At 45.6% G+C, this 25,477-nt stretch overlaps 9 protein-coding genes across 9 annotated transcripts; 3 read left to right on the top strand and 6 right to left on the bottom strand.

Moving 5' to 3' along the window:
• Positions 1–1,272: 1,272 nt before the first annotated feature.
• Positions 1,273–2,073, bottom strand: VTN77DRAFT_3183 (uncharacterized protein; the record flags this gene model as incomplete). Its single annotated transcript, XM_069419104.1, has 1 exon — positions 1,273–2,073. The coding sequence occupies one exon, from the start codon at positions 2,071–2,073 to the stop codon at positions 1,273–1,275; it is 801 nt and encodes a 266-aa protein (XP_069278713.1).
• A 140-nt stretch (positions 2,074–2,213) lies between these two features.
• On the bottom strand, positions 2,214–3,372 carry VTN77DRAFT_3182 (uncharacterized protein; the record flags this gene model as incomplete). The annotated part of the gene is made up of 5 exons (XM_069419103.1): positions 2,214–2,282; positions 2,345–2,496; positions 2,544–2,736; positions 2,811–3,110; positions 3,172–3,372. The coding sequence occupies 5 exons, from the start codon at positions 3,370–3,372 to the stop codon at positions 2,214–2,216; spliced, it is 915 nt and encodes a 304-aa protein (XP_069278712.1).
• Positions 3,373–3,730: 358 nt separating this feature from the next.
• VTN77DRAFT_3181 (uncharacterized protein) lies at positions 3,731–4,059 on the bottom strand (the record flags this gene model as incomplete). Its single annotated transcript, XM_069419102.1, has 3 exons — positions 3,731–3,803; positions 3,863–3,917; positions 3,963–4,059. The coding sequence occupies 3 exons, from the start codon at positions 4,057–4,059 to the stop codon at positions 3,731–3,733; spliced, it is 225 nt and encodes a 74-aa protein (XP_069278711.1).
• A 1,168-nt stretch (positions 4,060–5,227) lies between these two features.
• VTN77DRAFT_3180 (uncharacterized protein) lies at positions 5,228–6,758 on the bottom strand (the record flags this gene model as incomplete). Its single annotated transcript, XM_069419101.1, has 4 exons — positions 5,228–5,550; positions 5,651–6,096; positions 6,207–6,330; positions 6,404–6,758. The coding sequence occupies 4 exons, from the start codon at positions 6,756–6,758 to the stop codon at positions 5,228–5,230; spliced, it is 1,248 nt and encodes a 415-aa protein (XP_069278710.1).
• Positions 6,759–7,312: 554 nt separating this feature from the next.
• VTN77DRAFT_3179 (uncharacterized protein) lies at positions 7,313–8,123 on the top strand (the record flags this gene model as incomplete). Its single annotated transcript, XM_069419099.1, has 3 exons — positions 7,313–7,346; positions 7,414–7,637; positions 7,722–8,123. The coding sequence occupies 3 exons, from the start codon at positions 7,313–7,315 to the stop codon at positions 8,121–8,123; spliced, it is 660 nt and encodes a 219-aa protein (XP_069278709.1).
• Positions 8,124–10,506: 2,383 nt separating this feature from the next.
• On the bottom strand, positions 10,507–11,458 carry VTN77DRAFT_3178 (uncharacterized protein; the record flags this gene model as incomplete). Its single annotated transcript, XM_069419098.1, has 4 exons — positions 10,507–10,683; positions 10,748–10,959; positions 11,012–11,301; positions 11,361–11,458. 4 exons carry the CDS (start codon positions 11,456–11,458, stop codon positions 10,507–10,509), a joined length of 777 nt encoding a protein of 258 aa, XP_069278708.1.
• A 6,283-nt stretch (positions 11,459–17,741) lies between these two features.
• VTN77DRAFT_3177 (uncharacterized protein) lies at positions 17,742–18,017 on the top strand (the record flags this gene model as incomplete). The annotated part of the gene is made up of 2 exons (XM_069419097.1): positions 17,742–17,780; positions 17,826–18,017. The coding sequence occupies 2 exons, from the start codon at positions 17,742–17,744 to the stop codon at positions 18,015–18,017; spliced, it is 231 nt and encodes a 76-aa protein (XP_069278707.1).
• Positions 18,018–18,896: 879 nt separating this feature from the next.
• VTN77DRAFT_3176 (uncharacterized protein) lies at positions 18,897–19,728 on the top strand (the record flags this gene model as incomplete). The annotated part of the gene is made up of 2 exons (XM_069419096.1): positions 18,897–19,623; positions 19,676–19,728. 2 exons carry the CDS (start codon positions 18,897–18,899, stop codon positions 19,726–19,728), a joined length of 780 nt encoding a protein of 259 aa, XP_069278706.1.
• A 67-nt stretch (positions 19,729–19,795) lies between these two features.
• VTN77DRAFT_3175 (uncharacterized protein) lies at positions 19,796–20,512 on the bottom strand (the record flags this gene model as incomplete). The annotated part of the gene is made up of 2 exons (XM_069419095.1): positions 19,796–20,272; positions 20,321–20,512. The coding sequence occupies 2 exons, from the start codon at positions 20,510–20,512 to the stop codon at positions 19,796–19,798; spliced, it is 669 nt and encodes a 222-aa protein (XP_069278705.1).
• Between the last annotated feature and the right edge of the window lie 4,965 nt (positions 20,513–25,477).

Here is a 25,477-nt window from a genome sequence, read left to right as displayed (position 1 = left end):
GTGGACCGGACGAGGGCACGTCGACCACCGGCGACAGCGTCAGCGCGAAGATGTGCAGGCGTGTGCCAATGGCTGCGCCGCCGGGCGATGTGTCAGAACCACCAGAGACGTCGGGCAGCGTCAGCGAGACCAGTTCCTTGGACGAGTCCAGCCAGTTGATAGTCTGGAAGATGTTGGACCGGTTGTAGTCGACGGACGAGTTGGTCAGGTAGTAAGGGAAGACGAGGTCTCCGCCCTCAGGATACGGCCAGCTCCACCACGCAGGAACCTGGATGGCTTTTGAGCTGGTGCTGCCATCCGCATACGTTGCGTTGATCGTGCTGGAGACGATCCCCGTCTCGGATGCGGCCAGCATCTGCACGCTAAAGTAGTTGGCTCGGGGGACGGAGATCGTCTGGCCCAGGGCGATGACGTTGTCATTTCCTGCTGGCTTGTACTGGGGGAATTGGTAGTTGAAGCCATTGTAGACAAAGTCAGCGGGGGGGATGTAGTCGGCCGGATACGCGTCTTACAAGTCAGCGCTCTCGTTCAATTTTCAACTAGAATGGAGAGCCATACTTCCATATCCATCGAAATTCGACTCGTTTGGCTTCTTCCCAAACCCCCGATTGTTAAACAGCGGGCTGATGTCGACTGGAAATGACGGCGCTTGTCCTGACAGCGGCTGGAAATCATTCTGAGGCATAAACACGACCTCCCCAGCCAGCGTGGGGAGGGCCAGAAGCGTCCAAACGAGTATCTTTCTCGTCATGGAGGCCATGATTGCTGTCCAACCTGTCCAATTCCATCATGGTCATCGTCGTGACGTTACTTGTCTTTTTAAAGTACGTGATGTAGACCCGGAGAATCTCCGCAGAACCTCCATAACTCCCCGGAGGAACAACTCCCCGAAGAGCGGGGTTGCAGTGTTGGAACTCCTCCGGTGGATCATCATAGGTACCTGACGGAGTCGAACCGTTTGGATAGGAAACGAGCTAGCGAGATGGCTACCTAGGTAGGTCACACTACGGTTGAGATTTCTGCGACGGCCGTCCCATTTCCTCTTCTGGATCTGGCCGCTTTAATGAGGGCGCTCGGGAGTTGCGCAGTGAGTGCTCAGTGAGTATACCAGAGCACTCACTGAGCGCTTCCAGATATCGATATCTTAGCAATCAAGGCCAGATATCTGGAGAAAGAACCCGCAGGACAACTGTTGATGAGATGTCCAGACAGCTGTGCAGGATAAGAATCAGCGGCCGTCGTCAGCTCGACTCCCTTTTTGGGAATTCGGGTTTATAGCGTCTGGATCAGGGAGAGCGGAATCGTCATAGCTTGAAGTCCTGTGACCAAGGTCTCCGCAGGGGGATGGTCACCCAGGACGGACGGACGTTGAATACTAACGGTCTCCTTCGTGTACGACATCAAGGATCTTCCCCTGGAAGGAGCATTTACCAACCTCGCCGTCTTCACAAATACGGAATGGGCGGTCGGTGGCGGAGAGGGGTCGTCCTGGAGGTCGGAACCGTGCCAGTTTGAGGTGCGAGACCTCTTCCATGGCTTGGAGTCGATTGATGCATTGCCTTCCGTGTCCGATGAGCGCCGCTGGATCCCGCGGACGAACTCGACGCATACCTTGGCAGTGGAACCGAAGTCGCAGGACCGACGTGAACAAAGCCGCACACCTGGGATGTGAGTGTGGGTGTGGGCACGACAGTGCTCCGTCGGCTTCTGACCGCGCCAGCTTGTCACTCTTCCACTTGGCAAGGCAGCTGGAGACATGATCCTTCCAGGAGGCCCGGTCCCGAAACTGACGCATCCGCCGGAGGAGCCGAAATTAGGAAAAAAACCCAGAGGAACGCACCTGATAAATGTCTCGATATCGACATTAACTCGCTGGTCTGGAAGATCCATTCCGGGCATGGTATTGAGGTAATCGGTGCCCTGGATATTTCTGAAGCCTGGCGGACTCTCCAGGTACGACATGGTCATGGTATCAAAACTTGATCTCGAAGCTTCCAACGAGAGAGATACTATGGCTTCCAATTCTTGTATGCGATCCTCCAGCAACCTTGTGCGCTCGAACCCGGAAATCATGCACTCGGAACCACCCACACAAACGAACTAAGTAAGCTCTTCAGTGACCTGAAAATTACATTATATTCTCATCGCCCAATTGCTTGTATGTGTCCTTAAGCTATATATATTGCGTATTGCCTGTAACCGTCAAAGAGTCTCTAGAGAACAGAACTCCAATCCGATCTCTTGACGTAGTCCATCCATGTGGTCACAGTAGATTCTGTAACCTAGAGAGAAAAATTAGAGCCCCGCATCTAGCACAGCATCGATATGCAATTTCTTGACCTACCTCTTCAGGATTCACAATATCTGCTCCACGTTTCAGGCCGTAATTCTGGAAATAGGAAAACATGTTCCAAACCCCATCGGTGTAAATCGGCATGACTGCTTGCAGCTCTTCCTTGGATGACAGCTCTTGCACCTTTGCTGGCTTGCCAAGAACTAGATTTGTTCAGCAGAAGCAATATAACTGGAAGGATAAGAATTACCTTGTGACCATTGCTTCATCATATCAGCATACGATATGTGCTCGCCAGCGGCAAGTACACGTTTGCCATAAAACTTTGACCCTCCATCAACTATTCCCTTCACAAATTTTCCCACATCTTCCTCAGCGTCAATGGCACTAACGACTGTAGAGGGCGCGCAGGGAACTTTGACAGTATAGACGCCGTCACTATCCTAGATAACATTTCAGCATATACCGTAACAGATTCATCGTCCTGATGGATTTGCCTGGTCGTTTTTGAACACACCTTTTGTATTTTGAGGAATGATCCATCCGATGCGAGGCCGCTCATATAATGACCGACCCAAAGGTAGGTTGCATTCAACCCAGTTTCCCGAATGTACTCTTCGACCATGGCCTTGGAGTCACAATGGGGAACTGCAATATTGCCATTGCTCAGTTTTGTCATATGTGGCAACGACGACCAGATGAGATGGTTCACTTTAGCTTCTACCGCAGCATCAGCGATGTTTCGCCCTTGACGATATTCTCGCTCCGCATCGAACGTTTCCACGAAGTTGGTAACCCCGAAGACGGCAGTTGCGCCCTAAGGATGTCAGCGGGCCTTAAACTAAAATATTCCACGGTGTTAGGTATGCATGATTTACCTCAAAGGCAGCAGCCAATGACTTTGGGTCATCGAGATCGCCCTTGACTACCTCGACTCCTCCTTGCTCCAACTGGCGTGCTGCTGGCTTGGAGGGGTCGCGAGTAACAGCTCGAACATGCCAACCGGGAACGGACGAGAAGGCTTTGACTACACTTCCTCCTTGAACCCCTGTCGCCCCGAGGACCACTATGATACTCATTTTCACAAGAAGACACAGAGAGCACTATAGAAATGCTATGGCTGCGAACGATCAGCTTTTTGGCCAGGGAGAAAATAATAAATAATTGGGTGGGATAACAAAGGGTCTTGTATGAGGCCACTCGGTATTGATGTCACGTCTATAACCTGTCCGATTCCAGGAAATTTGTATTGTCTCTTCGGGGTCTCCTCACATCCTATCGCAGCTATGTTCCTTTCCTGTCTCGGATTCTGATGGAACCGTTGGTAACTTTCGGTCGAAACGATCCGTTACAGCACGGATTACCGGACTTTCGGGGATCCGACAGGCGGTGCATGCAGCATTTGTTGATCAATACTAATAGAATTTACGCTTTTCCCTATAATGGGCATGATTCTCCAATGCCGTCCAAAACTCTGGTCTCCAGCCGCTTGATCTCCATTTTCTGCCCGCTGCGCGAGATGTTCAAGCATTTCTAGAGCGAGACGTCCGGTTCAGCATCGAGACATACTGTAGACCCGTCGTCCCCACGAAGATAACGGTGCCGGCAATGAATGTACACGCGGCTGAAGACATCCTGGGCATTCAAGATGACGCCATAGCGCACGCACCGCGACGATCCCAAGGCGTGTGTGACTTGACGAACAGCTCGTAGAACGGTCTGCGGATGAGGAGAAGGGCGAAGATCAAGGCGAACGGAAATGGCATGCCCGATATCAGTCAGCAAGGACCTACAGCCACAGGGAGAAGGAAGGTACCAGCAAGCAGTAGAACTGCACCTCCTGATCGAGAAGGCTTTCTCCCGCAGCAGTATCAGGATGTGTGTCAACGCCTGGCCCGACGCCATGACCCCGATGGTACCGTGAACAGGCAGGTAAGTTCGCAGTGCACGGAAAATACAGACGTGATTTTTGGGAACGGATTACAGTCCCTTGCCGGGAGTTCAGTCTAGGGGTAGGTATATATCAACTCAGGTAGAGTTTATAGTGTTGCTAGAGTCATCTTTGAAAGAATGGATCACCCTACTGGTAGTCAAAGATAGAAAACGCCGCTTGAATTTGTAGAAATATCTGGCTTCGACCATAAAGGAACAGTGACTAGGGCGAATTAGTAGTGAACCAGCTCATTCAACTAGGGAACGTTGATAGTGAGATAGTTGGTTGCATAAGGAACTAGCTTCTACAGAATACCGTTAATAACGTTCCTAACAGGTGAGGACACGGATTAATTCATATGTAAGGCAATAACCAAAACGGACAAGATATTTGAGAAATTTATCCACATTATTCTACTCTTTCCAGTGCAATGTACTGCACTGACGAAAATGGAATAACGCGGACAGGCACGCCAGCAGGTTCACTTTGATGAGTGACACCGGCGGCACAAAAGATGTCCTACCTCATGTGTATAGGGATTGATATTGAATGTCTTGTGATATAACTGATAGTTACTTAAGCAGACAACTCCAGGAACTGAGGACGCAAAAGCCTTAGTGGACTATGCCAATTTCCTCCATCTCACCCTTCGCATGACAGCAAATAAGGACATCATGTCCGTTCTACATATAAACACCCCTTAATTCCTCTATACCAAATTGGGGTAGTCATTTGAGCTGCGGGTTGAAACGATTAATCCCTCGGAGATAATAATACCACCGCATACCACAGACAAGAAAGCATTCGACATCAGTTATAGTCAAAACAAAGCATCAGAAAGGATAACGCATTCATCCAATAAGTTCTCTTCTGTCTATTCACTACCTGATTGACATCGAAATCTGCTTTCAGTCCGATTGGGAACCTCGCAGTTCGTGATTTCTTGGATTCTAGCTTCAGATGCCTCAGCCCTTGCTCCAAAACTCAACAGCACAATCTTCTCACTCGCTCTCTGCCTTCAATACGGCTTCAATGATACTTAGGATACACCCATCGTTGCCCCACACCTTTTTGATTTGTAGACCTGCTGCTTCCAATAGCTCCTCCCATTGTTTCCGGGTTCGCTCCATGCCAGCGACTGTCAACATGTTGAAGTCGAAAAGTGATGGCAGTAACGGAGGGTTTCTGGCCGGTAGTACAACATCTCCAATTAAAATTCGAGAGTAGCCTGGTTTCAACGCAGATGCAGTGTTTCGCAGGATCTCAATACAACGCACGTCGGGCCAGTCATGTAACACACGACGGAAAAAATATGCTCGAGCCCCTAGATTTGTTCAATTTCCAATCAGCTTTAAGCCCACGTAATGATCCATAACGTGATCAGAAAATATAAATGAGGCATAGGCATGTTAAGATAAGCAAACCTTTCACCGGCTGAGGCTTAAAGAAATCATATTCCATGATCTCTATGCCTGTAGTTTCTACCTTCTCTGGCACTGTCCCTTTCAAATCCTGGAGCACGAATCTCCCTTTCAGACCAGGATGCGCTTTCCTGATCTCTTCAAGTGCCTGGCCCTTACCCCCGCCAACATCAACAATCACCACCTCACTATCAGAGACATCTTGTCCTAGTTCATATTCCCACGGGTATACAGCTGACTGAGACTCCGCAAATGCGTAGCTCTGGACCTGCATAGCGGAATTGAGAACAGCCAGGCGAGCAGGGTCGCGTCTAACATAGTCAAAATAGGGCAGGGTCGTTTTATGATAATGCTGGAAAGGGCCTCGGTGGATGTCAGATGGGTTCCGGAACTGTGTTTCTGTCAAATATTTTGGGAGATCGAAAAGTGGCGGAATCATGTCATCAAAGCTGTAGACCACTTTTACGTTAGGTCCCGTGGCAATTATAATATCTTTAAGGGGAAAAAAAAGAGAGAGAGAAGAATAAAATTAAAATTAAAAAATCATTGGTTTGTATACCTGTGTTGAAAGGCATCTCGGAAGGCAGGCACCGTGTACAGGGCTGACAACTCTGTATGACTGTACTTCCGCTCCCCGACCTCTTTGACCACGTCTGTGGCCACGAGCACACGCATAATCCGTTCTGACGGCATCTCATGTTGTCAACAAGCTGTAGCTTTCTCTTTTCAGGGGTTCCTCCATATGTGCAAACTTACCGACAAGCACAATGTCTGCTCTTTGTTCCCCCACCCCTTTGGTGAGCAAATCGATATCCACCCCATCACCAACATCATGTTGACTAAGTGCTTCAAAAATGTTCAGATGAATAGCTGCTCTAATGGCCACATTTTGATTAACTTGGAGGGTTATTTGAAGACTCCTGTCTTTTGGATCCTCAAGTATGTTCTTCAAGTCTCTTAATGTCCGGAGCAGCGATAGCCGGACTGCCTCATGTTCTGCTGAAGCCGACGTTTCACCTTTGGGGACTTGAGTGGTGAGCTTCGATGCTGTAGTCGCGAGGGTCTGAATGAGAGCCTGTATGGCCGCTGCTTTGCTGTCAATTTGAGCCATTTGCTGAGGCAGCAACGTGAAAGGAGGATAACAGTATGCTGCAATGAATTGCAATGTCTCAGAGGGAGACTCTGCTGCAGGATCTTCGCCCGATTTATAAGTGCATAAAACGGTTCTAATCTCTTAGAATCTGGGCCTTTTGACGTGGAGTGACTCTGATCAGATTGCAGATCATATGTAGTGTTGTCACATGACAATTAATTTACCCGACGGAACTGTGCTCCATAAGCATCCGAACATTTGCATTTCGGATACTTAAGGTTCCGTAATCCGTCCTGCGTGCAGTATAGTACACCCATCTTCCAGCGGGGCTAACATGCTCATAACCCATATTCTCAACAAGGTTATCTTCTAATCAGCAGTGGGACAGTCAAAGCCCTTTTCAGTACAGATCTTCCCTATTCCGGCACTGATGGTAAGGTAGTATTTTCACCTCAGGAGTCTAGTGTCAATGTCTCTGCACAAATACACACATCAAGTCTTGTGTACATCTTCAGCTGCTTTTCCCTTCTAGCTAGACTGGGAAATACGATCTGAGCATTATCATTTTGCTCATGAAAATGCACATTTTAGTTATTGGAGCTTCTGGTAAGCACTCTTAAGTCTTAACCCATCAATCTCATTACCAACATTGACATTCTTATCATCTTTCTAGGCCAAACAGGCTTGGAATTTTGCACTGCAGCCTTGAAGCAAGGACACAGACTGACCCTTTATGTGCGGAACCCAAACAAGATTCCCATTGACGTTGCTAGCCATGCAAATGTCACGGTCATCAAAGGTAGCCTCGAAGATGTTTCTGGCTTACAACAGGCTACCGCATCAGGTGCCACTATCTTTGTCTCGTTTGCTGGGCCTGGAGCAAAGTCGAGAGGCACAGTAAGTCTTTACAGATAACCACTCTCCAACTTCACTCTTCTTCTTGCACCTTTACTCCAAATACAGAACTAACAAACTGTGTAGCCCATCACCAATTCTATGAAACTGATATTTCCCCTTCTGATTGCCAATAATTTCAAAAGGGCCTTTGTTCTTGGCACATGCTCCTTTCAAGCACCACAAGACAAAGGTGCTCTGAAGTGGAAAGCGTCCATCATCCTTGTTAAGATTATCGGTGGATCCGCCTTTGAGGAGTTCAACGGATTGGGCGCTTTTGTGACATCTCAGGACGTAACACAGCTTAAATGGACCCTTTTCCGCGTCCCTTTTCTCAATAACGGCCCTGAGGCACCGGTGACCGCCACCTTTACAGGGTCAGGTAGGGATGGGATGTTCTTGTCCAGAAAAAGTATAGCAGCCTGGGTTCTGAAAGAGATGAATGAAGAATCTAATTGGATCGGCAAAGCGCCTGTGCTTTCAAATTGATATGTCAAACGCCAATATCTGAATTATCGGATCTGGTTTTAAGGCAGTGTCAAATGTTTTCCTCAGGCACAGATGGGTGAAGCCCTCGGGGGCTGCTAGGCTTGCGCACTTTGTACGTCTTAATTGGACAGAGATGGAGACACGCGTCTTGCCCAGGCCGGGAGTGAGTTCAATGACAAGTTAAAACATTGCTACACATTTTGTTATTTCATCTGCGGCCAGAAAGCGAAGGACCCATGGTGACTAGGCAGATAGCGAATAATGTCCATAGGGCATAAATATTATAATATACAGTCAAGGGTAGGATGTATTGAATTGCAGGGAGTACCTGGTATGAACCCACGTAGCGAAACCAGCATTACCCATTCTAATATTATGCGCCTAATCTACCTCATCGGAATAAGATCAGGCAAGTTAGCTTTGCCATATTGACGAGCACCTCTTAACCTCTATACAACATCAGCATCACTGTTACCGCCGAATATGTATGAGTGATTCTATTCGACCACGTCCCATTGCTGTCCCCTACCAAACCGACATGCTTCGTCAGTTTCTACCACGACAACTTGATGCGAGGAGTGATGTGCACAAATTACAGTGTCCCTACAGCCTGTAATCCAATCTATCTTTGCATAGTTGCCTCTTGTGGTTTACACGCTTCTTTCATCCATTTCGACAAAGAACTCGGAAGCATACTTATGTAGGTGGAATCCTAAACTCCCGAAGTCAAAGTGAACAGAAAAGTGTGCCCCAGTATTATGGCCACTGCTAATTACGGAGCCCCCTCAGTCATTGATAGTCATATGAACTATAAATATCATTCTCCAACTTGCCTAAGCGTGTACACATACTATTGTAGAGTGTTCTTCTTCATTTCCTAAAAGTGAAAATAACCAAGTAAGGATGAAATGGAAGTTATCAAGTTTGCATGCAGGCGAGAAGGTGCAGACAAAGCACAAAAAAGAGTTCAATCTACTTGCGCGCCTTCCTGTTGAACTACAATATGTGACTGTAAAATTCTTGCCCCAAAAATAGCGACGTCAATAACGTCAGAGATCAATGTGGACATACAGCATTACATCTAGCAGCAGCCACGGGACACATTAATATGATGAAACTTCTTATCGTCCTTGGTGGATCTTCAAAGTGTGTTGATGATAATAACCGGTCAGTCCTCCACCATGCCGTGCTAGGAGCTTTAATGGAAGCACATGATAAGCAGCATAGAGTACTAATAGTCATATCATCCAGCCACATCAGCATACTTAGATGGCATGTATTCTCAGAGTCAGATTAGCTTAAGGTTAATCACGATGGCCAAAAGCCACTTGACCTGATTGCTTTCTCTAAAAACCCTGAAGCTGTTTTACCTGGAAATACATTTGTACACCAACTTTCCTCCGGCCCTTTACATTTAAGAATTAAGTTTGGAAGATTGGACTCCTGGCAGAAGTCAGTTATAGAAATTCTGAGAGAAGATAGATCATTCAGACGATGTTCCCAGCACTATGTAAGGACTTGCAAGTTTCTCGTTATGTTAGGCTGCTTTATATTTATGAGAGTTATAGACAATAAACCGTGGCTATCTACCCTTTCCCATGCTGCTGGGCAGCATTCTTAATTTACGCTGCAGAGCAGAATATTGCTCTCGCTGAGGCAGGGACTAACAAGATAGTGCATCTAACCTGTAAAGAACAAGGTGTACAAAGGTTCTGCCAGGATTTACGCATAGCATCGCCAGTAAGTCTCTTCCTTCATGAACGACCAGCAAAGGAGACGGGGACACTAATATTTCTCCATAGGTCCTGTTATTTTCGATAATGGGACTGCACCATGTGAGGGTTCTGGAGGCGGTCTTCGATGGTAAGGAGCTCGTGGTGCGTACCACCGGTCTTTATGACTTGGAAGAGCAGGATCACGACCTTCTAATCCAGCTATCAAGGTGGTGGCTGGGCCATGCAAGCGGTCTATCGACAGCAGTGGATTAACTCATATCACCAATAATTCCTTTTCACTTAGAAGACCGGAGGTATGCGTCCGATAATTGGGGTTGACCTTCCGGAAAGGGCTGATGACATCCCATCATAGAGACAAATTTGCGACCGCTTTCTATGAGACGCTGCTAATCATCGCATCATCTTTACATTTTCTGAAAAGATATAGTTTATAAAGGGCCTGTACAGTCACAGAATCGCAGTAATGCCTGCATTCCAGTCTGCAGGGGAGAAAGGTTGTTGGACTTGAAAGGGCAGCCTTCATTTCCCAGGAGTTCATTTACTCATCCTCTCCATCGTCTTTAAACCAGTCATCTTCTAATAACTCCTTCGCCGATGGCCTATCTCTCCAATCCATCTTCATTATTTTCCCGATAAACACCTTATCCTTATTGCAGACCTCTCTCTCTGTCGTTTGCTGGAATGGCGTCGTTTGCGACTGCGGGGAATGGACCAAAGTAACGGAATTGTTGTTTTAGAACCTCTAACCCGTACTCTTCGTGGCCATATGGCACAGTCTTGGGACGAAAAAGGTTAAAATTTCCGCCATAGATGAGACTGATAAGCTGTGGGAGAGGGGAACACGATCAGCAGCCTTCATTTAGTTCTGGAGTTATTGTCTGAGCATACCACAGTCCCAAACGACCAAATGTCGGTTGCAGTATTCCAGGGAGTTTCCATAATCACCTCAGGGCTCGACCACATGGCTGCTCCAATTGGCGTGCCTTCCTTAGCATACATGGAGTCTGCAGGACATGCACCACCGAGATCGCCCAGCTGGTCATCAGAGAACCGTAGATCACCGTCTTTATAATTCACAAAAATATTATCCGGTTTGACATCTTTACTCTCAGGTTAGCAAAGCTGCCAAAAACAATCTTGCCTCAGTTTTACCTGTATGAACATAGCCTCCTTCGTAAAGCACCAGTAATGCTTCAAGTATACGTCTCGAAACGTATTTTAGTTCTTTTCGATTCAGGGGCTTCTTGATTGACGCATTTAGCAGGTGATCATCGAGATGTTTCAAAACAATGGTTGGAGGTTGAGACGGCTCCTCAATCTCATCAATCAATGGTCGCAAGTACGGTGTCTCATCTTGAAACCGTTTAAGAACATCTCGTTCGTTCTCCACACGAGGGTGTCCATGTACCCCCTTAATAATCACCTGTTCCTCGGCTTGATTTCTGTGCAGAGTGAGTCACACAAGCCCTTCTCACAACCTTGTTTAACATTATAGACTTACTTAGCAAACCAGACAGTATCTTGGATTTCCTTTGTGATAATGTATCTTCCCAATCTTCCTCGAAGGGACTGTCCTAGTCGAAAGAGTGATGAAGACATAAGGGAGGCTGTGAGACACCAACAGAAGTGGTAGCCTTAACATTTACTGCAATTCGGGTTATGACCCAAAGAACAGGCGAAGACAGATCGCGGGTGAGAGTGCCGGGCGATGATAGTTGGCCGTGACATATGTTGGGGTTTTTGTCGCAGACCAATTAGAACAGATATTGCCGCCTGATCCGAACAGGGACCGCTTGGGGCGGAGTCCTACAGTCCTAGAAAAGGGGATTTATCGCTCAATGTGGTTGTATCTGTCGAACATGAACCTGGCGAGCATGACTATTAAAACGAATTAACGCTCATCTATTCAAAGACCAAGAGTAAAGCTCAGAATCAGCTTGCTACTTCTTTTCCTTCATTCAGATAGCGACAGTATCTCAATAGCTTACAAGCAATTCAGGATATCGTCTGTACACCTCCGACATCCATCTTGATTCCAGCACGAGGTATTTCCTACGTCCATCGTTGGTTTTTCGGTGTAGGAGTCTATGTGAAACTTCGCTGTGAAAACCAGCCGCATCCGGTGGACAAAATAACGTTGCATAACGGCGAAAAGTTCAAGATAGGCGAAAAAACTCCTATTCCGAGAAGAAGTGATAATGTTCACTTTTGTTTAGTGAAGAGAGATAAAGACGGGCATGGTCGCGAATCGAAAGTGTATAAGCCATGAAGATGCGGGACATTATTTAACTCAGCCAATCCGACTTTTCCATACATTTCCAGCCAGATTGTAGGAGTGGTTGAACTTGAACTTAGACCAAAAGCTCGGAGGATAGGGAAGTGATTGTAGCACCAAGATCGACAAAGAAAGACCGCCTGTAATTCTTTGATTCGGAATCACCAGGAAGAAGCTCGGCTTATTTAGCAATGTCGAGGTTGGAACGTATTGTCGCAATGAAGTCTTTCACAATGGCCCAGCGTGTGTAACAATCCACATCTTGCTCTGAGCCTGCGCAGAATCATAGCCCAGGGTAAGCAATTAGCGCAGGCCTCAAGCAGCTGTCGTGCTCATGACATAGTCATCGATAGGCCGATGGAAGAGCGGATGATGACGGAGAGTAGGAGCGGGTGGTGACGAGCAATGACTTTAACAGAGTGAGGAAGATTATACTCCGATTATCCAGTGAAATTGTGTACATAACCAGGCACACCAGCATTATTTTAACGCCTACAAATCATCAATCTATTTGGCAGGACTATGGTCTACTTATCTAGGATACGAGAAACAGGAGTGTCTGGATGTTCTATAAGTATACATATTTATGGCCACTGTCCTGGGTCGCCAGCGGGAGCGCTGCCCAGAGCAGAAAATAATTACTATGAGTCGACTATATACATGTACATACATGTGTGCAGTTAACGCTCTAGCCGTGTAAGTTCTGACGAGTATTAAGAAGCATGGCTTGGATCGCTCGGGCGATCAAAGATACCATTTCTGTGGACGCGAACTCAAATCCGCGCAGCACGATTCGTCGGAAGCCCACCAACCAATATAAAGCCTGAACAACATTTTCCTCTACCGTTAATGGCAGAGTATTTGATGAAAGGACCTGCAGAATGCAAGTGTAGGTTGTAGATATTTCAAACCTACAACAACAAAAAGAAATTGGTCGATTCTGTTTAGGCCTTCATCAAGTCTGATGGTAATTACCAGATCCGAGTGGTTGCCAGTAATGTCAAATTTTGCAGAGAAGGAACATACACTCTTGAATTTGAGCTTCAAAGAAACGCCCAGTGGTCCGGGCTTATTTCTCACATAATACATGTGAATAGAGATGCCCCAAATGAAGCAGCAGGTACATTATAGAGAACATATCCTATTTGGCATAAAGACTTATTATTTCAAAAGGCCTCAACTTAAGAGAGAGCTATCACAGTTTCTTTGTAATATGCTAGAGGACCACATAGATGAAATTAACCCTCAGATTAAGTCTAATCAACCAGCAGAGACCTGCCACAATACTCCTATGAGCTTAAGCTCCCACATGGCATGTGTAGGTTTGATTCCAGAACTACTTAGGCAGCTAGCTGAGTCAATCAAAGTCAATTACACTGATACTATTGATATGATCTTGGAATAGTTACTTCCTGATGCATCTAATGATACACTGCAATGGCTTTTGTTCAACTTTGCTTATTCTGAATTATCCGACATGGTTGAAAAGACAATGTCTACTTTTCTGGATCGTGCCGATAGACATGATCTTTGCTGTGCCTTAACACAGTTTGTCTATTATAATAACCTTAAACATACTGAATGCATTCTCTGCAAGATTTTCGATAAAGCATATGACATAGATGATATCAGATGCTTAGTAGAAGCAGCAAGCCTAACCATGAGCTGCAGCCATAGTGAAGTACTTGAATGGCTCATTTAGCAATTATCTTTGCACGTCCATGGGTCAGATTTCATTGATTTCTTAGATGAAATCTTCTGTTATGCTGTTATGCCTGTAAGAGTTGATGTCATTAAGAGCATGCTTAAATAACTGTCTTAACAGCCGGATGTTGGCCACTCTATAACAGAAAACCATGACATATCTTTCATTTGCCTTAGAGAGAGATATGAAAAGTGCGGCTTTTGCTTCATCGATAGCTTCCAGATGCTCGATCTAAGCTGCAGTCACAGATTCCATGATCAATGTCTTGTTGAGTCAATGCAGGAGCATATTTGGTATCCTATGTGCTCAAGAGAGATTATGGTAGCTTGATGTTATGAAACAACAAAGACATGCGCCGACCAGCTCAGCAGATCAAGGTGAAATAGAGGTAGGGCAAAAACAAGGCAGCAAGGAGACATGGAAACGACCTTTTTTTTGAGGTACCTTTTGGAAAAAAGATATAAGGATGCTTATTTAACATCGTGTATCTAGTTTGATCTTTCTTAGATCCCGTTCAATTGCAACCAAATACTAAGACACTTACTTGGAGGGTCAGTAAGACATCTGACTACTACCAAAATACCTCTCACTGGGTGCGTCTCGCAACCGACCCGACGTTTCCAACAGTCAAACGGCAGCTGCCTTGCCGATCCAGTCTCGTTGCTTGGGAACCGCTCGTCCTCGACCTTAGACATGCCCATGTCGGGTCGCATCAACGCGTTAAGAAACAAAGCGATGTGCACCCAGGGAACGTCCGCTTCGATGTATGTCATGCTGGTAGGGACCAAGGCAGCACTCCAAAGGAAAGCCAAGGAGAGATGGACACTTGGGAGAACATTCTCATCGCCGATGTGTTTAAGAATAATCTTCAATATGGAGAACGCAAGATGTGAGGCAAAGGAAAGTACATTGACAGAGCTGCTGAACTAATCGTCTTCTGACCATGGTCCATCTCGCTGAGAGATCGCAGCCTGTTCGGAAGATGCATGGCTTTCCCAAAATCTCTGGGCAGCTTCGAATCGAGGGCCCATTCCCTTTCCAGTCACCTGAGGTTCTTGTTGACTGCTTCCAAAAGCGCCGTTCTGGACCTATTAAAATATGCTCATCGAACTACAAAAGGAGGAGACCGCAATGATCCTGAAATCGACTCCAATCTCAATCAGCATTCCATTATCGGCAGGTAAATTACAAATTATTGACTATTTCTTGGCAAACTTCTGGCTAACTAAATGTTGTCCAGCAGATGAGGATCCCAGTATACTCCTTTTCATACCCTAAGCCGACACTGACGGCGCAGGTGACTGAGGTCATGTGACAGAATCACATGGTTCCTTCCTGATTAGGAAAGGACTACGTCGAGGTCTTTGGTGCAAGCCTTCAGTATGATGACATAATCAATCTGGTAAGGTAGACCACCAGTCATCTCCCTGGGCTCTATATTTAGAACCTCATTTTGTATTGCGTCCGTTGCGCAGGCTAATTTGCCAAGGTAAAAATACAATCTTCAGGGGTTTCTTGGCAAGAACTCGTCACTAAATGCCTGGAATTAACTACAGGCCGGGTATACTGTGGATTCTGCAAATCTAAATAATGGTCATCGAAGGCATCAGAGGGCCTCACCTGGTAGACCATGTTAGAAAAGGGTCATCCTGATTGCAGATTATTTCAATATAATCTACTATTCTCTATCTGGGACCTTCATGCGCTCACGTATTAGCCCTTTGAGTAGCCTAGCTATCCGACTTCGGGAAACATCACATTACTGCTTTCCTCGTCTGGCTTCATCTAAGCATTGAAACACCTGAAGTATACATACATCTCAAGTTACACAAACTTTGTTAAGGCCGGAGACCCTCCAATAACGACGGAAGCAGTGAACAGAGGTACCAGCGCATTTCGGTTCCCGGATAATTTTTTGCTAGTAACCAGTCGCCCAGGAATGGTGCGGTGAAGTTCTCGAAGAACCTATGTGTTTCGCGCAGTGATTCCAAAGCCGCAATTGTTCCTTCGCTTGTTGGTTCCTCCATTAGTCTCTTGATATGATGAAAATGCGGACCTAATGAAGGTATCAAGTCTCCATCGTCGTAATTCTCCCGAGACCAATAATGTTGCTCGTCTGTACAAATCTTCATAATTAGCAGAAGTGTCCCCATAAGCCGCTCCAGCATGTGGAGATCTGTATTGGCCGAACGAAGCATAGATATGCCCTCCAGGACATCCGCCACATCTGTGAGATATATAAACGATGGTACAGGGGCAGGCACTGCAGCAACCACAGCACGATCATGATGGTATTCAAGTAGCAGCCGAAAGGACAAATAAAGATCGAAAATTTTGTGCGGCTTGTCCAACGCCGGTAGTTGTAGACACCCACGGAAAATATTCGAATAAGCATCCTGCAAGAAATGGGTTGCTCGCCAGGCAAGATGGCATAGGATACCAAAATCTTTGGAGCTAAGTGGCATTAGCCGACCTCGAAAGATTTCATGAATCCGCAATATGTCCATAATTTCACTGGATCCTAGATCCAAGCTGGTCTCGTTGTGAACCGGAAGTAAACACATAAGAGTCAGAAAGTGGATGAAAACAAGGCCGCGATGAATGACTTCCGAGAAGTAGCAGTAGATGTCGAAGAAGATCATCGGCGGCTGATGTCTGTAAAAACAATCTATATTGCTCGCATGCAATTCCGGACCGTTTCAAGGAAATGATAACCGACAAAATTCGATACTTAGGATCTTTCGACGCGGAATTTGATCCTCGGTCTGAGATCTATTCAGATGTTAGCAACAGAATATAAGACATTGAGTTTCACACTAGCCTCAAATAGGAAAGGTAGTAGTTCTCCTCATGCGAAATAGAATTCAAGAAAGCAAGACCAGATGTTAACTTTGTCCCATTGATGAGGTTGTTTTCTAATTGATCTGTTTTCGTGTTTTCTATAGGAAGCGACACAAACTCATGCTTCGACAGTGCCTCATGTTTCTTTTGATCATGAAGGTGAGGTTCAGAGTCAGACGTCTGTAATGGTGGAGAAAAAGACTTGCGTGTAGTTGTTAATATCGTCTCCTGGGTCATTGTACGCGGCGATTTGAAGGATTCCTCGTCTCGGTCTTTCTTCTCCAGTCCCTGTTCTGTATCCTCGCCAGAAGGTGTCAATGTCGCCTGCCTTTTCAGGTTCTTCTTGTCCGGATTTGGAAAAATTTTTGGATATATCTGTGAGGGCTCGGGTCTGTAACACTTCAGGGCCCGCTTCCTGCAATTGTTGCAGGGTGTTAATTTATCGCATTTGACGCGTCTCTCACGGCATGTTAAGCATGCTCTGAATATGCGACGATTGGAGACCATTTGACAACAGGAATGGACAATGCATTGATTAACAGATAATCATGGATCAGAGAGTGGCCTCTCAAAAATGTCATCAGAAAGAAATGGTGATGCGAACTCGTGGCCTAATAAATATGCTTGATGCTTCCGTCGTAATCCCAAGGGGTGAACTATTTGGAATTTTATTTAGTAACAGGACCTAGCCCTTAGGAAGTATTTAGTCTGTGTCTGTTGTTACGCACCGTCGTGGCAATTTGACAGGGATATCAGAAGTAGCTGAACCTTGTTCAAGTCTTTCCTAGGTCGACTATTGTAATCACGGTGCTCGGTAAACGCGCATAATTCATTCGCAAATTACCGTCAACTAGGGGTATGTCACTCGCTGGGTGATAAATGATTTTCATGGGTTCCAAGCTTAAAATGGGTTTTTACTAACTCCTAGGCTGCGCTTGAATTGGGATACACTGATCCCTACTCTCGTTTTCATGATAGTGTGGTAAGTACTGTCTTGCTCTTGGAGGACTGAGCAAACTCAACTAATTACATTAACCAGATGCAATACCACCAGCCAGTAGATGCAATACCATTCGCTTATCCAGCCAGTAACTGCAGAGGTATTCCGCCACTTGTTTCCCACAGTTTTCGACATCCTCGGCCAGTGGACGCAAGGGGTTATACAAGAGTTCAACGAACGGATCTTGGAACTCATCCAGAAGCCCTTGAACGAAGGCACGAAGAAAACCGATGCGGATAAGTATCTCCCACCCGCGAAGATTGAGCTCGATGATACTCGGCACATCAAGAGCACTCCCACGTATCTTTTGGAGTTTATCCAAGACATTGCCGTCTAGATTGCAGACTCGTATGAATATGTATCGGTTATCGATATCCAGAACGGTATCCCTGCCATCACTCAGTATGCATGTTCGTAAGAGTTGATAGGTCATGTACCTTAGTGCTTGGGATACTGGTACATTTGTGGTAGTCTGTTTCAAAATTGCGCTCAGGTCGACAATATCATGGGGTAATTGAATGGGTACCATGATCAACCGGCTGTCGCGGTATGTGTTAAATGCAGCGATGAAAGAGAAGTGGTAATAAGGCAACCAAAGAAACATAAGGGCCTGCAGCTTAGTATGATGGCTGCTTATATGCATTGTTACAGCAGAGGGAACGGACATGATCTCCCAAGTTGCATTGTGTGGCTGATCCTCCTACATAGACTTTATGACGATGGCATGGGTGCGCTTCGAAATCATCTCCTAATTGAATAGCTCAGAGATCTAGGAGTCAATAGTTAACAAGGCTCTACATCTGCATGGATTTACTCTAGCTGTTGATGACTGGGCTAAAAAGGATCACCATGGCGTTCTTCTCTACCACTCAGTGTACCAAGTTCTAACACTAGGGTAAATCTCCTTACCAGACAGGGAAGAAAACCCGTTGATTTAGAAAATGGTAAATATAGTAGGCCCCTTGGTTGTTCCTCTTAATTTCCTCCGGCCATTTCGCATGAGTGGTAGGTCACTAGATACCTTGACTAGCCAATTCCTACGATAAGATATTAAGGCTAAGTTCTAATTAGATTCCTGCAAGGCTTGGCGAAGTGGGTCCTGGCTATAGACAGGACCCACTAGGATATCGTCTAGCTTATTCTGGTTTGGAACAAAATAGCGACATAAGACCGTCAGCACACGTCTAAACATTCTTCTCCCACAGTATAAACCGCGATGGACAGAGTCAGCGACGAACGGGAAGAAGAAGCGGCAGTGGAGGCGGCATTCCAAACCGTGTTCCGACTCAGCGAGGCAGCAATTATGAGGTACCAGCCATGGATCAGCTTGCTGCTGGACCGATTTGGACCGCGCTTTGGTTGGGCACCTATGTCACAGAGTGCCAGTGAATGGCAGGCTGCACATGAGATTCTTAATCGAGTACGCGACAAGCTTGAATTGGTGCAGGAGTTCTTTTCTTACTATCGTACCGATCTGATCATCGCAATACAAGCAAGAGCCGACCCCAGGACTGCCTCTCTCGATTTAGGAAAGTATGCCGAGAATGAAGCAAAATTTCTTTACGTGCTCTGCGCACTGTGGCTTGATTCGCGGTACATTGCGCAATTTCCAGAGATGGCAGATGAAATCCGGCGGTTAATCAGTCGTGAACCCCGGTCCAGGGGACAAATCCCGACTTTCGCTACCAGGAATGGATTTCCCCTAGAGCCGACAAGGAAAGGTGTACAAAGGGGTCGAAAGCTTTCATTTCTTAGGTCTATTGAGAGCGGGTTGCCTCTTCTCTTTACCCCGGTCGTCAGTCTCCTGGATCATGTCGACTATCCGGACCTCCCAAAAATATCGCTTCTTTTGCGCTTGGGTGCGTATGGAGATATCCTAGAACTTGCTCGCAAATTATCACCCGACATGAATACATACGAGGCTACATATGATCGTCATGTGGGTATGTCCGCTGGCGGCCCTATCTCCGTGACCCCCAATCTGACAATTCCCAGCTCTCCGGTACCAACAATATGTATTGCAACAACATGTGTCGCGACAAACGTGAATCGACAGAGAGGTCTAAGGTTGGTGCTAGTCCTGTAGATACAGAATGCCAAAGTACTTCCATACAATTAGGCTGGAGCCTCGCGTCGTTCCGTCCAGATTCGCATGAATGGGACTATATCTTCTTCAGACCGGTAGTCCTCTGAGAGATCGGGTCCAGAACTCGGCTGCGGTACTCCGAGCGAATAAGTCTTGCAGATAAACCAACAACCACCTTTTTCGGTTGGAAATTCCACCCACAGCTCCGATGACATGACCACTGCTTGATTAACTGAAAAGAAATACCGCTCTTTAGTCAGCGTCCCAGCCTGCTGTTTAAATTCCTCCCGGGTCAATAAATGAGACGATTTGTAGTAGTAAAAGAAGTTATTTTTAGGATCCCCCAGCGATAATATCACAGAAACTGCCGTATTAGGTGAGTGTCCTTGTGGCCCTAACAGGTAAGGCCGAGCCTTACGGGTATGGTTAGTGCAGACCACCCCGGGCTCTCGGGACCTCCCGTCGTCTTTGCGAATGCCAAGAAAGGTTTGGTAGATATAGGTCTCCTACTAGTAATCAGCAAGATGCAGAGAAATCAGAAACATCCATCAAACCACATTAATGCAGGAATTGAAAACACGGTTCGTTGCCAGTGACACGCGTCCGCCTCTCCAATGACGGGTGGGCTCGTCGTTGTCAAGGGCCTCACAACTCAGGTTTTGGATTCCAACAGCGTTTTTAATGGCTTCAGCCATGCCCTCAGGTGGCGGTAACGCCTGAATGACAGTGAATCCTTGCTCAAGCATGTCGTTAAGCCTCAGATCAAGGACCTCTCTAATCTGTGCGATTTCGAAACCCCTCCCCCCTGAATCTGTTTGATTGAACGCCATCTTTAGCGGGGCGCGGTTACGTGATCACAGTGATTATGTAATCCAATTGCAGAGTGAGGTACCGTGGTATCTTGGAAGAGCGGTCTGCCATCTACTGCTATATGTATTCGATTATGATCATCTCAAACTATCGAGTATTTTCTCAGTCGTAGCTGCCACGAAATCAAAAGGAGCCTCACCTCACGCTTGTCAACGGAGGAAGACAGTTTCATGCATTAGTCTACGGCTTAGAAGTTCCAGTCTCAAGAATCAATTGCCTAAACAGCCAGTAAATTGGACTCTCACTACTCTTCTTCATAGATATCACCAACGAATCCAGGTCCATAAATGAATATGTAAATATTTTGAAATCTACGACACTTAGACGTGTAAATACAAGTCAGATTGTTGCATCACTTTCCATTGAGACCGTAGCCCAACCCTGTGAGCAGACAAGGCTCCTGCAAATAGTTGTCCCCTAGCCATCCTCATCTTCAGGTGGTTGAACTTTCAACCTTCTAACTTGCTCACTCAGCTTATCCAGATCATATTCAATAGGTTTCTGGTTTAATCTCTCAAGCTCCTTAAGGATGAGATTCAGGTGAAGGCTCTCAACCCAATGAATTACACGTATGATATCATTGACGTGTTTGTCGAGAAAATCAATGCGGCGTGGAGCTTGTCCTTCAGGGAAATGCCCACCATCAAACAGATATGAAAAAAATTCGACGTTCGAGGCGATCAAGGGAATCATCTTTTCTTTTCTGATATTGTTCTCTTCGACTTATTCGTTGTTTTGAATCCTGACATTGAGGATGTGCTCGACTATTCTGTGCCTCCATTCGACCTTCCTCCTGGGCGTGTGAAGGACTGGGGACATTGTCAACAGGCAAGGGGTACCTTATAATGTCAATATATCGCAAGAAAATGTTTTGCTTACATCTTCCACTAAAGACTGCTAATGTAAGAAATGAAGAGAGCTCGGAGCTTTGGAAGAATTCTTAGTAACGTGAAAGCACAAGGAGGCAGTTAAAAGTAGATGTCTGGATGATCAACCTAGAAAGAGATATGACGTGGAAAGAGAGGTTTATATGTAGACACGTAAAACCTACTGCAAACATAGATGTCAGCTGCAAACACTGCCCCCTCCCCTCCTCTACCGTAAAGCTGCATCGCATTATCGTAGGGACTTGACAGAGATATCGGAAACAGCTGAGGATATCGGCAAAATACTCTAGTAATTCTGATACCCATCTCATCTGCGCAATACTTGCAAGACATCAGTGGTTCCAGAATAGAGAGTACTTAACTTGTTCAAGTCATGGTTCTCAACCTCTACGATACTGCGCAGATGCGACAATGGGTGCCCTTGGCGGGAAACTAGAGCGAGACAATCCTTTCCATTGGTACAATTCATCAGTAATTCTATACACAAAAGGCAGCGTAAATCACTTGTGCTGAGGTTCTTGAATGAAGCTTCACATAGAAGGCATCACCACGGATAGCACCAAAAAATCAATCGAATACAGGCGCTAAACTAAAACAATATAATCGCCTAATGGCCATCTCAAGTTCTTTTAGGAGGACCCACCCAATGTTTCCAAAGAATCATTCCGTGGGTCTGAACGATTCAAATGCGACCGTGATCCGTTGCTTAAATCCATTCATGATCAACAAGGTTCATCCTAACAAGGCAGCGCTTATTATTGGAGGAATTTGATGTTACAAGGGGTAAGCCAAGACACTAGTCTACTTGAACAGAAAGCAAATTTCTGTTACGCGCTGGGTCCAACCGTAGTCGTCGATACTTAGCAATGGTGGTCTCTTTTTAGCAAACGTGTATCAAATAGGCTAGCTGCAAAATAAAAGAAATTCTGTTACTTTAGCAGCTGACATGTTTTAGCTTATTGGTGTCATTCAAGAAGAATTTGGACCTTTTATTTCGGCTCTGGGATGAGCGTCCGTGTTTTGATTCCCTCTTTTCAGACACTAGTGTCATTCCCGAGATGCATTATCGCTACTGTTTCAACTCAGCCTTTTACGCTTCAAATCTCCATTGTTTGTGTGCACAATTAAAAGCTATGGAGTAAAACGTAATCTAAAAAAAAGAGAGAAAAAAAATATGAAATGGGGCAAAAAAGAAAAGCGACTCATTCCATAGATCGTTGGAAGGAGATTGAGGAATTAAAACCTTTAATTAGGCACAGACCGTCACAGCTCAGTCAAAACGAATCAAATCATATTGGTACACACCTATCTAACTGAGATTCGAAGCTGGAGAGAAGAGACAAGAAAGGAGAGCCACGAAGTTTTATGAAGGAGGCGTTTGACATGGAACAAAGAAACCAACCCTTTTCCTAATTAGGAAAACACGTGATCTGAGTCACCTGACCGTGTCTCAGTCGTGCTGTCACAGACTAGATGTCTCTATGAAATCGGTGTGCTGCTTTTACACAAACCGTCAAATTCTATATGATACAGTCTTTTTTCCTACTTTATACATACTTCTATGGATGTGAAATTTTTGTGGGTGCCCCCAGATGAGGAAAAGGCGTAGAATACCAAACACTTGGACTGAATGATCGCAATTTCACAGTTCAATAGGGACCTGGTTCTAGACCATGATATTTGATTCGAACAACAATCAGGTATTCGGGTAATAATAGGAGCGATAGCATAGTGACCTTCAAAACAGACGGTTAAGTATCAATTGTATTATAGAATTACTCTATCATCTAAGATGGTTAACATTTGAGGGTCTCATTTTATAATCGTTATCCATCAGATATCTTATAAAATTTGTACATCCTAATGTAGAAATATTTCGTGTGCTCGAGGAAATAAAGCTGGGCCACTGAGCTGTGCTAGCTATTGAGTCTTCGAATCTCTCCAGAGCTGCCGTGACTGTAGATATCTTGTTACTCCTGTCTTGCCAAATTGACTATTAAAATTATACCCATTTATCGCAAGTATTTTATGGGGTAGAAATTCAATTTGCACTCCCCGCCGCCGGGAACAGCCGCCCCCTCCGTTCGGGTTTAGCGTCACCTAATCCGGTTTGGCGTTGCCGTACCCGTCTCGATCGGGCATGGCATATCGAAGAACTCGCAGAATCAAGCGGAGTGGGGGAACCGAATCTATACGGGATGCGGCCGCTCCATCCGGCAAGATGCCGCGCGATTTAGACGCTGGGCTGCAAACTGCAGAAAGCAGGCAGGCTCTCCCAGATTTACCTATAAACTCGCTGTACCGACAACGATACGGCCCACCTCGATCTAGACGTACAGTGGACCGCTATGGATATTCAGCGACCTAGGATTTCTACCCACTTGTAGCGCATTTGGAGAAATCACTGTCTCTTGTTCGAGGGATTACGGTATCGACTAATCACCAAGGACTTTGATCAGCGGCTGGTGTAATTGGACCAACCCTTTCTGGTCTCTCTATACTGCCCGTAGAATCTCCTGCACTTGACCATAAAGAGCTTTGTTTTCTTCCTTCTATCTCCCTCCATTTGGGAAGATGTCCTTCCGTAATCTGTTAACCCAAGAAATAAGAACTTGATAGTATGATGTAAAGTTCTCTTCCACAATCTCGACAAAATCTCCTTCAGATACCGTTCCTTTCTCTAGTTCAGCCAATTCTTTCATGTCAACGTAATTTCACTTATCAAATCTGGGAACGACCTTGCTACGCTCGTCTGGCCCGCTATAGTGGATACATAGCTGTTCGTTACTATCAAACGAAACTTCTGCACTCTCACAGTAAAGTTTTCTGGGCTGGCGTATGAGGGTAGTTCCAGATACTGTCATCCAGCGTAAGAATGCACCGCCACATATACAGCCGTATCCGTATTACGAATAATGGGTACCAGTAATCAGATTACGCTGAGGTACCAATAACGCTAGCATACAATGTGATCCTCTCCGTTGTCCGAGTCGAGATATTGTTGACCGGTTGATTTCCGGGCGCTTGATTATACCCACCCATTTCTGAACTACAGATTAATCTATATTTGCCCAGTCGTCAAGCTTTGATTGACAGGTGTCAACTAATGGGACACAGTGTTCTAGAAGAACGTGCAAAGAAATGGATTAAGTTATCTTACAATAACCGTTTGGATGGCCGTTCAACCAATCCGAGTTCATGCCCTTTGGGCTGTTTTGATTTGCCTGCCCTTAATCTGCCGCATCTGGAAAAATCTATCTTCAATAACTACTATATATTGTTATGCAACTTTGTCTTGAGCGTGGAAATATAGAAATGCGTACACCTGCAGCGGGCTCTTTTCAATGTGGAGCATCTTGCTATAATCTTGGCACTGTAAGATTGCTGTATTCATGATTAAGAAAGAACTGGTGATTATTTGATGAGTTCCGTAAGGGCAGTGCGCGGTGTTAATTATTGACCGTATTGGTATGTTTTTTGTCTCTTGGTGACTTCCTGTTCAATGTTTATGTACTGTGTTGTAGGGTAGCGTTGAACGGTCAAAAAAATAAATAAGCAGGCTAAAACTATGTTGAACAGTGGAGAATCCCTAATAAGCATGAGGGCATCGGATTTTTGAGGAAGTGAATTGATACGGTTTTGTAATATTCCTGTAAGACAGGTTGAATAGTATTATGCTGTTTAATCTAGTGCGCTCGCTATTCAGTAACCAAACTGAAAGAGGGCCATTACGATCCTTACTAAGGCCACTCTATTGTTCTAGATTGATGTTATTACCGGGTTCCGGATGAACCTTAATTTCGCCTCACACATGTTTGTTTGCTCCCTAGTGAGCAAGTTGCTCCTTGTAGGTCGTGGGAATACGGCGGTTCAATAACCCCTCCCGTCTTATTCCCTCACCCAACCCTGCCCTTACAATTATTGTAATCATCATTTTAGGCCATCCTCAATTAC

The sequence above is a fragment of the Rasamsonia byssochlamydoides genome (genome assembly GCF_041956645.1).
Source record: "Rasamsonia byssochlamydoides strain NRRL 3658 unplaced genomic scaffold VTN77scaffold_22, whole genome shotgun sequence".
NCBI classification, from domain to species: domain Eukaryota; kingdom Fungi; phylum Ascomycota; class Eurotiomycetes; order Eurotiales; family Trichocomaceae; genus Rasamsonia; species Rasamsonia byssochlamydoides.
This window is presented reverse-complemented; position numbering and strand designations above follow the sequence as displayed.